Source organism: Nelumbo nucifera, chromosome 4 (assembly GCF_055504915.1).
Source record: "Nelumbo nucifera cultivar China Antique chromosome 4, China Antique-T2T, whole genome shotgun sequence".
Taxonomy (NCBI): Eukaryota; Viridiplantae; Streptophyta; class Magnoliopsida; order Proteales; family Nelumbonaceae; genus Nelumbo; species Nelumbo nucifera.
Genome location: NC_142652.1, coordinates 43480232 through 43494943, shown reverse-complemented (window position 1 = coordinate 43494943; position 14712 = coordinate 43480232). Strand labels below are relative to the sequence as shown.

The following is a 14712-nucleotide window of genomic DNA, read 5'->3' as shown; positions in this document are numbered from 1 at the left end:
CACTTAAGCCCACCCACTGACATCCATCCCTACCCTTGCCACAGTCCTTCCTTTGCTTCCATTCCTCTTTCAGAAAAGCATTAGTCATGCCCATAATTTTTCGGAGATCTTCACCATCACGTAGGCTTTTCTCACCGTTGCCTCCAGAAGCCACATCTTCAAGTTTGCCTCCTCCTCCTCCTGTGGATCCCAATCTTCTCTTTGCCTCTCCACCATCGCCATGGTTTTCAAACCTGAATGACCTCATACATGCATCGCTGCCAGTATCTCTTCTATCTACAAGATATGCCTCTATTTATGGAACACCACCACCACCACTGGTATCAGTTTCTCCACCATCACCACCATTGCCACCTTCACGACTTCTAGAGTCACTACCGCTGATTTCACCGGCTCCACTGTCGCCAGAGCCTACAAGTTCAGAGCCGCCATCGTCGCCTACGTTGCTACAACCTTCTATTGGCAAATCCACTGGACTCTCACCAGGATTGCTAGCAGCTGGAATCGTGGCGGTTATTGGTGTAGTTTGCATTATATTATTATTATTTGTTTGGTATAAGAAGAAAAAGCGAGGAGAAAACGCAGCTGGAACTGGAAGTTCAAACATCCGAACCTCAGCCCCTGAGGCTCCAAATAGAGGTTAGAGTTTCTCTTTCTTCTTCTTTTTTAATTTATGCATTGCATGATAGGTTCAACAGCCTAAAATAATTGTCCTACATTGATAAAAAGCTTTTTGCTCGAAATATCCTTATATCCATCCCTATATGTACAGTTAGTCCCGCATTAATCCTCTTTATAATGATATCCATGTGGATGATCATAGCTTACCATTCATAGAGAGAAAAAACTGCAATCTAGGACAAAATGAAATGACCAATCTTGATATTAATCACTAAACTAACATTTTATTAATAAGACCACTATGGCTAAATCTGACCCACTACAGACACATCTCTGAGATCTAGCTTCTCTATTTAATTAAGAAGTTGGAATTAGAGGGACTACATTTCCGAAAAACATCGAATTTATGAGCACAGAGGAAGTTGTGAACATATATGATGATCAAGCAAGCAACTCTAGTCAGACTAAGGGGAGTCTCCGGTTGTCCTGAGGTTGTTTTGGGGTCGGTGGATCTGAAAACCTAAGTTTTTTCGGTTTTTCTCATCAAACTAAGGTTGCATTTGATACCATTTCCATTTATACAAATTTTATGAGAATATTTTTTTTTTTAATTTTCAGTTACAAATGCTTTGATTTATCAATACAACATTTAACACCATTGCTGTTTTGTTGAGGAAATATCAAATTTGGGATTTCTGTAAATCCTAGTTTTACCGTGTAGGTATCAGTTCGGAATTAATATCAATTCACATATAGATGGAGCTATTTATAAATTTAAATTGTTATAGGTCTACAGTCCAAATCAGAGTTCTGAGGTAGAGTGCCATCCAAAAATCCCTATATTTTTTTAGTACAAGTGATTATTTGATGTAGCGTAATTAGATAATTTCTCAAAAAATTTATATTGACCAACCTAAAATATTTATAAGTAGATGCAGCAATGGCAAAAACAAGCTAAGATAAGGTTATTAGTAAGCCAGTCCAATCATGTGGTGAGTCATGATCTGCATTAGTAAACCAATCAATAGCTTTCTTTTATTATATATTGACGGGTTACAACTTGAACAAAAAGTCAATGAACAGTTGGTGCGTATTCACCTTTAGCCACAGCAACACCCTACAATCTATAAATGCATCATATACATCAAATATATTGTTGTGCATGGAATGTGAAACCTACGCCTGGACTGGAGACCCTCAATAAAATGCGAGCACCCAGTTTTACAAAGAAAAATGTATAAAATATCACATCAACTGGTGCTTTCTGGTTTAAATATTGGGGTCGTATAGAATTAATTAATCTCTACTTGTTCTTAACAAAAGATTTGAAAGAAAGTGACAAAAAATCATTTAATTTGGACTTAGTCTTTCTCGCCTATTTTAATTTTCTCCCTCCCCGGCCCGCCCCATCCGACTCCAATTATATATATAATAATAATTTATAATTTTGAGAATTTTGGATATTTGAGTTCTTAATAGAATGCCTGTCTCTGTTGGAGATCGTGAATGGAGTCATTTTTATTGTCAATGAAAATAGGGGTCAAGGACAGGAATTTGTTTCAAAATCGGGAAATATGATCCTCAACCTTAAGTTTTCTGATTTAAGGATTGCTTCCTAAATCCTAATTCGGTTCACTCGAATAATAGGCTATAGAAAAAATATTATTTTACATTCTCTAGTGGTACATAAAATACCCAGGGAAAATAGAGGTCATCAAAAGATGAAATAATCCTAGGAAAAAGATATTCCTCATTTATTATTATTATTATTATTTATTAAATGGGTGATAATAATGAGGAATTAACATCATTTCATCACGTCTGATTCTGATAAGACATAAGACCAAATCTTACCATTTCTAAGATTTTTCTCTTATTAGATGTTAAAAATAAGCTAATCTTTAATGCCCCTTACCTTGAAAAACAAGTTTTTACAGGTTAGACAGTTGGAAAGTGCTATGAAATGCCATCTTAAACTATGTTTGATTTGAAGAAAAAAAAAAAGGAAAGAAAGGGAAAAGTAGGAAAATTATATAAGATTAATAAAAGTTTTTCCACCTTTTCCTTTCTTTTCTTATTTTTTTTCTTCAAACCAAACACAGCCTTTAGTTATGTTTCATGGCTACTTATTAGAAGGTTGAATTATGTTCCAATTATGTGCTTGTTGAGCTTTGTTGTCGACCGTTGAGAAGGTTGAGTTTTGTTCCAATACATACTCTTTTTTTTTCTAGGCTTGGCTACCGAGGGTATATTCTATTAAGTTTTATAAAACGACAATAATTAAAGGTATCTATACTTACAATGTCAGATGATGCCTAACCTACCTTGTGCTGGTAGCTGTGTCTGTGTTGTGATGTATTGGGTCTGAGAACGTCCCACCGATTTATAGGTGTCCTCTTAGATTAGATTAATTGAAATACTTTACTGACGCATTCATCAATCAATTGCAATAAAATTGGAGGGCTATGAGACTTTCCTTTCAAACTGCTTTTGATCCAGGATAGGACCAATCAAATGGTGGCGGGTATTGGTATCTGAAATGTAGAATCTACGGCAATAATTTATGGTGACCCCATATTCATTGATCATAATTAAATGTCTGTTAGTCAGCAAACCGTCATTTAGCTATCTATATGAAATGATTTTTTGTTTTTTTGACTGGATTTGGTACAATTCGATTCAATCGAATGTGAGTCCATTTTAAATCGACCAGGTCCAATCCATTCACACATATTCTTATCTTATATTAATGGACCAGATATTAGTGAACTAGGTCCAATCCAAATTAATAAATATTTTGGACTGGATTGGTCCAATCAAGATATCTTGTTGGTCCGTCCAATCCATCCAAAATGATTTTGGACTGGATGGGGTCCAAACCAAAACTGGTTCATTGACACCCTTAGCCGGCCGTAGGCAAACTCAGACATTACCCACACCAAATTCACTGAAAGAGGACTCCTCTTAGGGATGTCAATGGGTTGGGTTAATTGATTCAGATTGACCCTGTCTTATAAGGTCCGGTTAGAGTCAAGTTTATTTGGTTTAGGGTCGGGCTAGGGTTTTGATTATTTTTACCCGAGTCGGATTCGGGTTTTGGCTGACCCGCCCTGCCGGGTCATGATACCTTGCGTATATGCCTTGTATTCTTGCAATTTTTTTACTTCTAACTTTAAAACCTTAAAGTTTATAATTTATTTATATGTTGATGTTGATTTTCTTTTGTTTTTTTTTTTAAATGGAAAAAATAACACCTTAGAATCTATAAAACAATATCCTTATTTAAGGTCTTTAAAATGTGTTAAGAAATACATTTAAAACTATATAGATCAAGTCGGGTCGGAATCGGGTTAAACCTTATAGGACCGGTCGGGTTCAGAAATCATGTAGGTCTGTTTGGGTTTTGGTTGAAGTGTCGGATGGTCGGGTTAGGATTGAGGCAAACCTGTGCCGAACCCGACCCATTGACATCCCTAGCTCCTCTAAGAAAATATTTTGAATGCAAGGAGAAGGGGACAACTGTCACTGTCAAAAATGGTTTTTAATATTTAGGCCCCATTCACTTTTCAGGAAGTTTCTTATCCAGGTAAATACTTGGGTAAGTTTTTCCTGGAAAACATTTACCTGGGGAAGCACTTTTACCCATGTTCTTTTATTTCTCATGTAAATAAGGCAATGACCATTTTAGCCATAAAAATCTATTATTAAAAATGGCATTTTCGTCCCATTCAAGTGTTGGCAAATTTCTCCCTAGGTGCGAAAGTTATTTACCCACCTAGGAGATGGGTGATACCCAGAAAAATAAACTTTCCCTGATTCCTACATAAATCTAAAAGAAAAAAAAAACATGGAATTCTCGGTCAATGAGAACTAAAATCCCATTGACCAGTTTTCCCCCTCTCAAATCAATATACTTACAATGTTCTACCTATCTGATCCGGACTATTGCTAGAGATAAAGCCACTTGAGCTAAAAAGTGAGCCACCTTATTTCTCAATCGTTGGGTGTGAGTGATGTGTACCTCTTTGTGGAGCCCTTCAATTGGCAATTATGGAGCTAATTCGCCAAGGAGGTATAGAAAAAACTTGGGACAAGGACTATGTAATATGTGATGAATCTCCTTTAAGATAATTCTTTGAAGCTGGAATTGTGAAGCCAATTTATGACCCACTACATCTCCATTTCTCGACACCTCTCTTTCATGCAAGAAGCTCTATCCACATTTACCCTAAAATACTCCAGTGGAGCTGACATCCATGTGGATGATGAGGGAGTATGGATACTTGCTTCCTCAGTATTTTCTTCTATCGAAGAGCTACTGTGGGAATGCTTGTAATCCTCAATTAAGTTTGCGGCTTGCATCCAAACTCTCCTTCGATCTGGTGTAACATTCTTGAAAAGAAATGCACATCTAGCATTCCAAATGCGCCAGGCGATGATCAACATTTCATTCATCACTTTGATGTTCCATTTGTGACCCACCCGATCAAACTACCAATGGATCCATTCTACAAAGGTATAATGTATTAAATCTGAGCAAAAGTCTTAACGTAAAATTGCACTTTAGGCTTAGTTTGGATGGAGTACAAATACAAATATGTACGGTATAAATACATATAAAACAATACAAAATACAGGATTTTTCATTCTACATATTTGTATTTATACTCCTACCAAATCGAGCCTTAGGCTTAATTTGGAAAGAGTACAAATACATACAAAATAATACAAATTAGATGGTTTTACACTCTACATATTTGTATTTATACTCCTTCCAAATTGAGCCTTAGACCTCCTAAATTCCACACAACGGACAGTTAGGATCTATTGGATTTTAATCTCATTAGAGATTAAATCCAATGGGGTTTGATTGATCAATTACATGAAAAACGCACCTGCACTCATATCTTAAAATAGCTTTTCCTCTTACTAAAACAAGTTTTTAACTTGTTCCTTGGAAAATTATAAGACTTTTTTTGGGTTTTTAAATAGGAGATTATTTACACTCTTTAGATATAAAGAGGAGAGTATAGAGGCTTGCTACCACGCAACACGCATGCACGTGTGTCCGTGGTGTGTGGCACAATGAGGCGCATTAAAAGTGTATTTTGCTGGCACTTTGCATGGCTCGTGAAGGATGGCTTTAACTTTTATTGCGAGGCTGACTGTTGATGTTTCAATGGTCACGATTCAATCAAGTGTGATCAAGAGGCACCATTCAAAGTTAACGGTCATAAATTATTAACTAACTTTTAACAGCCATTATTTTTGAAATTGTAATTGTTCAATGAGCCTTTTCTGAACAATCACTTTTCTCGGTTCCATGACTTTAGAAATTATTTAAGGAGCACGAATCAAACTTTTACACACAATTTAAAAAATCATTGTTGTTTCTCTCAATCCAATCTGTTATTGTGTTACAAAAGGTTTCTTTGGATACTCTTCAACTTTATTAGTTGTAGATTCTCTCTCAAGACTCTATTATATCCTAAGAATAGATTTGCCTGTAACCCAACAACAAATTCAGTGGAACTGAGTGGGGGCAAATAAAGACAATATCTTAAGATGCGCCTCAAAACTTCTCCTCCAAGTTTCAATAATCCAAATTCCCAACAGAATCTACTTTCTTACTCTAGGCAGCTAGGCTGGCACGAAGCATACCGCTTCGACTAAGCAGCGCCATGAAAAGAGTTGCACTACTCTTGGTGGTAGGCCTTTGGAAGCCCACAGTCTTCTCCACATCTTGTTCACAGTTGATGACGGTTAAAGTTGTACCATTACTTATTTCTTATACATGGAGATTACTTTAATCCAAACCAGTTTATCATTATTGCTCTTCCCGTCGAAATACAACGGTATTCTCTTGATTGCACTCACCACAACTGCATCAAAAAATTGGAGAGTTTCTGTTCATCCCACATTCTAGTTATTGGGTCTAGTAATTTCTCTAGTCAATCGGCATATTCCCTTTCAAGACACCTTTCTTTTGCAATTGAGTCCGTGGTGGGGGGCAATGCTTGGATATTGCCAATCTGTTGTACAATCATTTGAGCTCTCTAAGAAGCCCTGGAAACACTTACGTCCCCACCGTGCCAAATTCCTAAAGGATGATCTCATATATTAATTATTGGATAGGTACTGCTGTACCTAATTTCCTTGAGCTAGAGACTGAGGATGGAAGTTAAGAGGAAAGGGACGAGAGATAGGGGTGTTCATAACCCAATTTGGTTTGGTTTAGAGATCTCAGTTTCGGTTAATCATTTAAAAAATCAACGGTTAATTAAACCGACCAATATATAATATATTTATGTAATATTATATTTTTTATATTTTTTGAAAATCAAATAAAAAAGTTCGGCAGTCTGAGAGTACCAAACTGCCGAACTGAGACCTTAGGTTTTAGGCTTTCAGTCTTTCTCTTCAAAAGGCCGGCAGACTGATAGCCAGACTAGCAGTCTCTCTCTTCGTCCCTAATAAGCCTCCTTACCTCCGCCGTGCCTTTCTAGTTTCCATTTTCCCTAATAAGTCTCTCTCTACGACTCTAGCTTTCTTTGTCACTCTCAGTCTTAGTTCTCTTCTTCCCTAACGGATCGACAGACTCCGACACTCTGACTTTTGACCGAATCATAGATGGCCTCCGACAACCGAGTCACCATCACCGACGTCCGACCAAGCAACCAACTGTCTCACTCTCTGTTCTCTCTCTCTCACACTCTTCTTCTTCTTCCCCAACATCTTCCTCTTCTCTCTCAATCTTAGTCACTCATCTCTTTCAATCTCTCATGTCATCTCAGTCTTAATTCTGTTCACTCTCAATCTGCAAGAGGGAAGAGGTTTTTTACCTTTTTTCTTTAAATTTCAGTACATAAAAAACCGAAAAATCAAACCGTGGTTAACCGGTTATATCGGTTCGGTTTCAGTTTGATTAGATTTAAAAATTGAATAGGTCGATTTGGTCTAGAAAATCACCCCACGGTTCAATTAATCGAATCGTGAGCACTCCTAGCATCCATGCAAACAATATAATTATATACATTATTAATAATTCGGTTTAATCTATTTTACGTTTTGGTCATCTTTCTAAATTTTAGAAAACTAGATCAAACCAAAAAAGAAATTCTCAGACCAAAGCAATCTGTTAAAAAGAGACTAGGTGAAACATTTCGGGTAGAGAAACAATTTATATATATTGATCTACTCAAGACGTTCTATATAGAAACAAGTAACAACATTGATACCAAAGACAACCTTGCAGACTTTGGCATTGCTCCCTGTTAAATGATGGCTACATGTCCATTCACATTACCGGCTTTTCTTGATAAAGAGGAAAATGGGCTATCCTTTCCTATGAAAATGAGAATACTGAATATTAAGGCCGCTCCTGCTGGAAGTTTGATAGAAGTGGTTGATGTAGATATCTCGGAGGGTGGCTTGATGAGTAATTTTGAATCTCCTCTTATCTTTGCCTCTATTCTGCAAGAATTGCTGTATGGCACGAATTCTCTAAACACACTTTAAATACGTGTTTTACTAAATATTTATTGTTTTATGCTTTTCTCAATGTGATAAGCATATATACTATAAAAATGATCTGGAATGATATTATATTTTTCTAATTAATTTGTTTTGTACTTTTCTTTAATGAGTTGAATGGTGGAATCAAACAGTACAGACTCTCACTTTCTATGGGATGGGAGGGAACTAGGGGAGAAGGAAAGTGGTACAGTGGTATAAATTTTATATCAGCATTTTAAGATACAAATTTTGCACTCTCAAGGACTCAATTGATGTGAATGAGACAAAAAATACAAATTTTGCATTAATTAAGAGTGCAAAATAATATAGTTAGGCTCAATATAGAAGGAATGCAAAAACAAATATCTACAGTACAAATACATAGTTTTGCACTCTACAAATATGCATTTTTAACATTTAGAACCGTAACAGATTGCTTGCAACTAGTAGGATTCTCTTACACAAATTTCCTGTACTCATTGATGTTACTCCTGAAATTTTCTTATTCTTATTCATGATGGTGGGCAATACAATCAGATAATCGTCAGAATTCTCAGCCCCAACAATGGGAACTCAAAGCATCACCGCAAGGTTGTGAGGTACCAATGCTACCAAAGTCTTCACCTCCATTAGCAGCTGAATCACCACAGCAGCTGCTTTCAGCATCATACAATTCAGAGCTTCCACCTCCGGTCTCAAGCAGCACCGGAGGTTGGGGGCCCGTGCATTCAGTGTTAGAGAATCAACTTAAGCAGTCCTTCTCAACAAAGGCATTCGAAATTGAAGAATTAGCAGAAGCAACCAATGGATTCTCAGAAGACATAGGAGCAGGTGGTTTCGGATATGTCTACAAAGGAATCCTTTCTGATGGGAATGAAGTAGCGGTTAAGTGTCTTAAAGAAAAAAGTAGACAGGGCGACCGTGAATTTCTTACTGAGATTGAAATTATTAGCCGTGTACATCACAAACATCTGGTTTCATTGCTTGGGTATTGTGTTAATGGTAATCAAAGAATGCTTGTTTATGAATTTGTTCCAAACAAGACCTTGGACTTCCACTTACATGGTATGTCTTTCTATATATTTCTCCTATCAACCTTCTAGAACTTTTCTCAAAGAAATAAAAGAAGAAAAAATGATTGCAGGGAAAGATCAACCAACTTTGGATTGGGCTTCGAGACTAAAAATCGCCATTGGAACTGCAAAAGGACTTGCATATCTGCATGAGGACTGTGAGTTTTATTCTAACCTTACTTTCTAGTGACAAGTCATGAGGTATTGTTTTATTCTAATTAACCTTACTTAACTTTAAGCAATTATATCTATAGGTCATCCTAAGATTGTCCATCGTGATATTATGGCTACAAATATTCTCCTTGACTCTAAATTTGAGGCAAAGGTTTTGTGTGTGTGTATGGAAAGCCCAATAAGAGTGGTGTACACAGAAATCAAAACCAAGTTGTTGTAGTGAACGGAACTGCACATTTTATAATTAAGGAAACTTAAAAAGACGCATATATTAGCATCTGTTTGGATTATGTGATATGATTATCTACTTGCTATCTTGAATTTGGAATCCCATTTCTATAACTTAGTTAACTAACTAGGACTGTTTTCTCAGGTTGCAGATTTTGGGTTGGCAAAATTCTTTACTGGTACTGATACCCATGTTTCAACCCGAATAATGGGAACTTTTGGGTAAGGGCCATTTCTTTAAATTAAACTATTTAAGTTTCACAACTCGTTATAAACACCTAAAGTTTGTTTGTGACTATCATTAATTTAATTTATTTTTCCGTGGTAATTGATAAGTGAATTTTATCTACTTCAACCTTGCATGCTAATTAATTTACCCAAGAAACAAAGGGAGTGTGGTGCTTCTTATGTTTGTTTGCTGTGTAAAAAGCAGATATAAAATTTGCAACTATTTTATTAGTTAATTTAATTTTTTTTTTGTAATTATCATTTGCACTTGAGCAAAATTTGCACTTCTACCTCCCACTTTATTTCCTTCCTAATGATGAAAAGTCCTCCTCCCCCTCGCCCATCACTACTTTTCAGTGTGGGGGAGGGGTGCAAATCATTTTTACTCTCATTTCTGTTTTTGACAAATGAGCAACGCCAAGTCAAATGTCAAATGAATTTAGCACTCAGGCCATTGGCATTGAGGCGAGATTCAGTGAACCCCCGTGAACCCTCCAATAGGAGGCGTGCACGTTGCCCCTTCGAGTCATGCGCGACACCTCGATCGCCGTTAGCTTAAATAACCGTCGGTTAAACCGGGTGGGACGAAAACAAAATCAATCGAGAGCCCTCCATCCCTTCGTTTCATCTCCCTCTCTCCCCCACTCCTCCCATTTTCAAGTCACTCGAGCCGTACGTAGTTTTGAGAACACAGAAATCGGCGGCATCCTCACTGATTCACTGACCTCCGGCGGTGAATCATTCAACCATATCCATATCCAGCAGCAACCAGCGGCAAGCGGTAAGACCCTCCGGTAAGTGGCTTCTCCTTCTCCGACGGACTTGGAACCCTGTTTTGAATCTCAAATGTGATTTTCTTCTTCTCTACCGGTCACCGGCGGCATTTATTGTGATTATGTTCTACTCTAATCCTTTTCATTTTTCCTCTTAAAATTAACAACTTTTGACTTTCCACAGGTATCTTGCTCCAGAATATGCATCCACCGGGAAACTAACAGTAAAATCAGATGTTTATTCGTTTGGGGTCACATTGTTAGAGTTGATTACCGGATGCTCCCCATTTCATGAATCTCGATTCGACCTAAATGTTAGCTTTGTAGACTCGGTGAGTATGTCCTTGCATCAGAACACCCCTAGTTCTAAACCCTTCAAAGATGCTGTCATTCCATTAACTGTGGCATGAAGAACTAGAACAATTTACTAGCATGGTAGCATTGCTCAACAAATGTGGGCTCTCTCTTATTCTGTACAATTTGCATAAGACTGGCTAAATTTACACGATTGATCTCACTATTTTGAAATCGTAGGTGAGGCCTTTGCTCACACAAGCTATAGAGAATGGCAACTATGATGCATTTGTTGATCCACGGTTACAGGACTACAACGCCACTGAGATGGAACGCATGGTTGCTTGTGCAAATGCTTGTGTGCGTGTTTTTGCATTGCATCGACCCTGCATGAGCATGGTAAGCATCTTGGATACAATGTTTGGACCCATAGTCAAACTGGCCAATCCGATCCGTCAAACTGTCATCTGGTCATATTTATAGGGAGTCCGGATCTTCTACCAACAAAATATGCTTCAACACCCTACCAACATGATCTAATATTGCATACATCTCATACATGCTGGGTCCCTTTTTTATGGTGGGTCCTAATCTTATAATCTTATAGTGAGATGTGCAATGTGTAGGTTATTGAACATGTTTTGTTTGCAGGAGATCCCTACTCATTTACAGGTGTATTTCACTCTCAAATCATCCTTCACCTGCAAGAACTCATTTGACTCAATCAATGAAATAGCCCAACTTTTTGAATTACTTAACTTTTGGACCTGGTAGTGGGTTATTGTTTAGATGTTTACTCTTTAAGTTCAGTTTGGAAGGAGTACAAATACAAATATGTAAAGTGCAAAATTTTATATTTTATATTATTTTGCATGCATGTGCACTGTATATATTTGTATCTGTACTCCTTCCAAACTGAGTCTTACTGTTATGTTTTCTTTTTTTTTTTGTATTTCTAGTAATTTTCATCACTAATAATGGTGACTCTCATTTTTTGCAATTGATTTTATTATTATGAGGAATATATAATTTTAGAAACATATGTGCTTATTTTTTTATAATTTTATAATTTTCTATTTTTTTTTTTCATTGATGCTATGTACATCATGGATATCCATTCATATGATCCATGGTCGAACCATTGATCCACCACATGAGAAGTGATTCCTTTCTAGTTTTAAAAACATTGGTTAAAATTCTGTCTGTACTGATTTATGTTTAGATTTTATGTTTTGCATGGATTCTCCTAAAAATTTAATTATGATTTGAACCTAGCAGATTGTTCATGTCTTGGAGGGACTCAGAGCTATTGCAGAACTGAAAGAAGTTCATCAAATTTGAAGCAACAAATAATGAAATATACAACAAAACCTTTACACTTCCACTCTCTGAACTAGATTTAAAACTGTAGATTTCTTTTTTTATCCATATCGATGACATTGACTATATTTTATTATATTTATTATTTATACTTTGTATTTCATAATATATGATTCCTATTTGTATTGGTGAATTATTTGTTGATAGAACCCTAACTAAGAAAAATGGATTTTAGTGATGGACGTACAGTGATATCCATCACTATAAATAACTCTATAATGATGAATTTAAAATTTCGTCACTATAAATACATTCCATCATTAAAAAGAGATTATAGCAATGGATGGTTAAGTTTTTTGTCAGTAGTCTATATCTTTTTAATTTGTTATGGATGAACTAACCAAAACAGAAGAAGGTCCCTTCATACATATTCCTAACGATATGGGTACAATCCTAAACATTCGCAGAGTTTCTTTCCTCCTAGATGCCCCCAAAAATGTCAATTTGCTTCTTAATAATCCGATCAATGATTCTCCAAATACATTCTGATGCAATCCGGGCACTCCTAATTGGCAGTCGACTGGCTCCTAGTTGGCGACAAACGGTACTTGAGAAGAAGACGGTGAAGGATTCCCGGGGGACTTGCCCGGTGGGAATACTCTGATGCTTAAGTTAGAACACCTAAGAAAGCGGTAAGGAATGTAGAGAAAGCTAAGAGTGTGGGTAGCACTAGATCAGTCAAAGTTCGAAATTTACTCAAGATACAAGATGCCAGTTCTCAGATCCCTTCGCCCCTTCGACCCCTGGGGCCTATAAATGTAGGTGTTCTTGTCAAAACGGGCATAACCGCCACTGGCTCTCTGTTGCAGCCGTTATTTGCCAAGGCTGCACAGGTAAGTATAGCAGGGTATTGCCCAATCGGATGTGAGACACGTACTCGGAAGGGACAGACACGCCACCACCTGTCGAGGGATGTGGGTGCAGTCTGCTGGGTTGGCAGGGAGTGTGCCGTCAACGAGGAGACGTGATGTAGTCTGACGGGTACGGTCTTGTCAGGTAAGAAGCTTCTAAAAACTCCACATCGCTTAACAGCGAGCTGCTTTGTAGCGAGCTATCCCATAGCGAACTACCTTGTAGGGAGTTCCTGGATGTGTCCCGATGTGATTCCGCCTGAGGTTGCCTTTTTGGGGCAGTCTTCTTGCCTAAGTATTGGAGCGAGTTGGGATTGACTTGTCTTGGATTATTCCCTTTCAGCATACTGGGGTTCTCGAGCTTGCGTTGTAGCGAGTTCATTCTGTGGTGAGCTGTAATGTAGCGAGCTGTCTTGCGAGCTCGTTACTTAGCCGCAGACAGGCTGATATGCTGAGCTGTTGCTTATGCTGAGTCATGTCCACGTGTCACTTTCTCAGGAGGTCGAGTCAAATCATCCTCCATCAATTGCCCCACACTCCTCGAGCTAAGGATTCTACTCTAACGCGAGGAGTTCATGGAGTGTGACGAGTGGATTTAACCTGAAATTCAAACTTGATTGATCAATCGCATTAAATACATACGCGGGTGTTAGGACCTTTTGAATGCCAAAAAGCGCACCGAAACGGCTCTCACCTTCGGAAGTCGTGCAGCCAACATTACCGTAATGATGGAAGACGTGCAGCCAGTCACATTTTGGTTTCAGGAGATGTGCGGTCAGCTTGATTGCGAATCGTCAGATTTGCCTTAATCTGGGCTGTTGGTTTTGTGGGCATAGTGGCTATAAATAGGAGGACCCCAGGCCTCATTTCCTTCACGCCAACTTGCCTTGCCTTCGGATTCTAAGGTCACGCCTTCACCTAGCTGCTCGAGCTCTTCTTCCGTTCACTCCGTCTTTTCGGTTCAGCTTTCCCTAGTGAGTCTTACACTTTGTCAGTATGTCTAGGTACCCGTACAATGACTTTCCCCGGGGTGGTGACCAAGATGACGCCAACTCGATCTCAAGGGGAGCTTGGGGCCAGGCCCTGGAGGCTTGTGAGGCCTTCGGTGAGACAGCTTCCACCTCCTGGGGTAGGGAGCCAGATAGCTTCAGTCCTTCCTCCATGTCGATGGAGAGACTTAGGACCTTGGTTCTTCAGTTAGACCTTCCCAGAGACCTCGTCTACAGTCTCTCTTCCTGTGACTATCCTTGGAAGCACGGTCCCGACGAGATAGTGATCTTCCAGGAACAGCTCATCGCCGGCCTCCGTCTTCCTCTACATCCTCTGATAGTGGAGGTTTTGAACCACTTCAATGTTACTATCGACCAAGTTCACCCCAACTCAATCCAAAATGTAGTTGGGACTATCTCTTTATTTTACGAATATTGTCTTCCCCTTGACCTCGACATCTTCTCCACCATCCTCTCCATCAAGAATGCTTCCCCTGGAGCGCCTCCAGAAAGGCGTTCCTATTATTTTTCTCCCCATCCCGGCTTCAAGCTCCTGCACGAGCAGCCAAACTGGATCCTGGCCTGG

At 38.3% G+C, this 14712-nt stretch overlaps 1 protein-coding gene across 1 annotated transcript; it reads left to right on the top strand.

Moving 5' to 3' along the window:
- Positions 1-45: 45 nt before the first annotated feature.
- LOC104606956 (proline-rich receptor-like protein kinase PERK15) lies at positions 46-12450 on the top strand. The gene is made up of 8 exons (XM_010272411.2): positions 46-639; positions 8674-9201; positions 9281-9367; positions 9464-9534; positions 9757-9833; positions 10797-10944; positions 11147-11305; positions 12185-12450. The coding sequence occupies exons 1-8, from the start codon at positions 87-89 to the stop codon at positions 12245-12247; spliced, it is 1686 nt and encodes a 561-aa protein (XP_010270713.1). The 5' UTR covers positions 46-86; the 3' UTR covers positions 12248-12450.
- The last annotated feature ends 2262 nt before the right edge of the window (positions 12451-14712 follow it).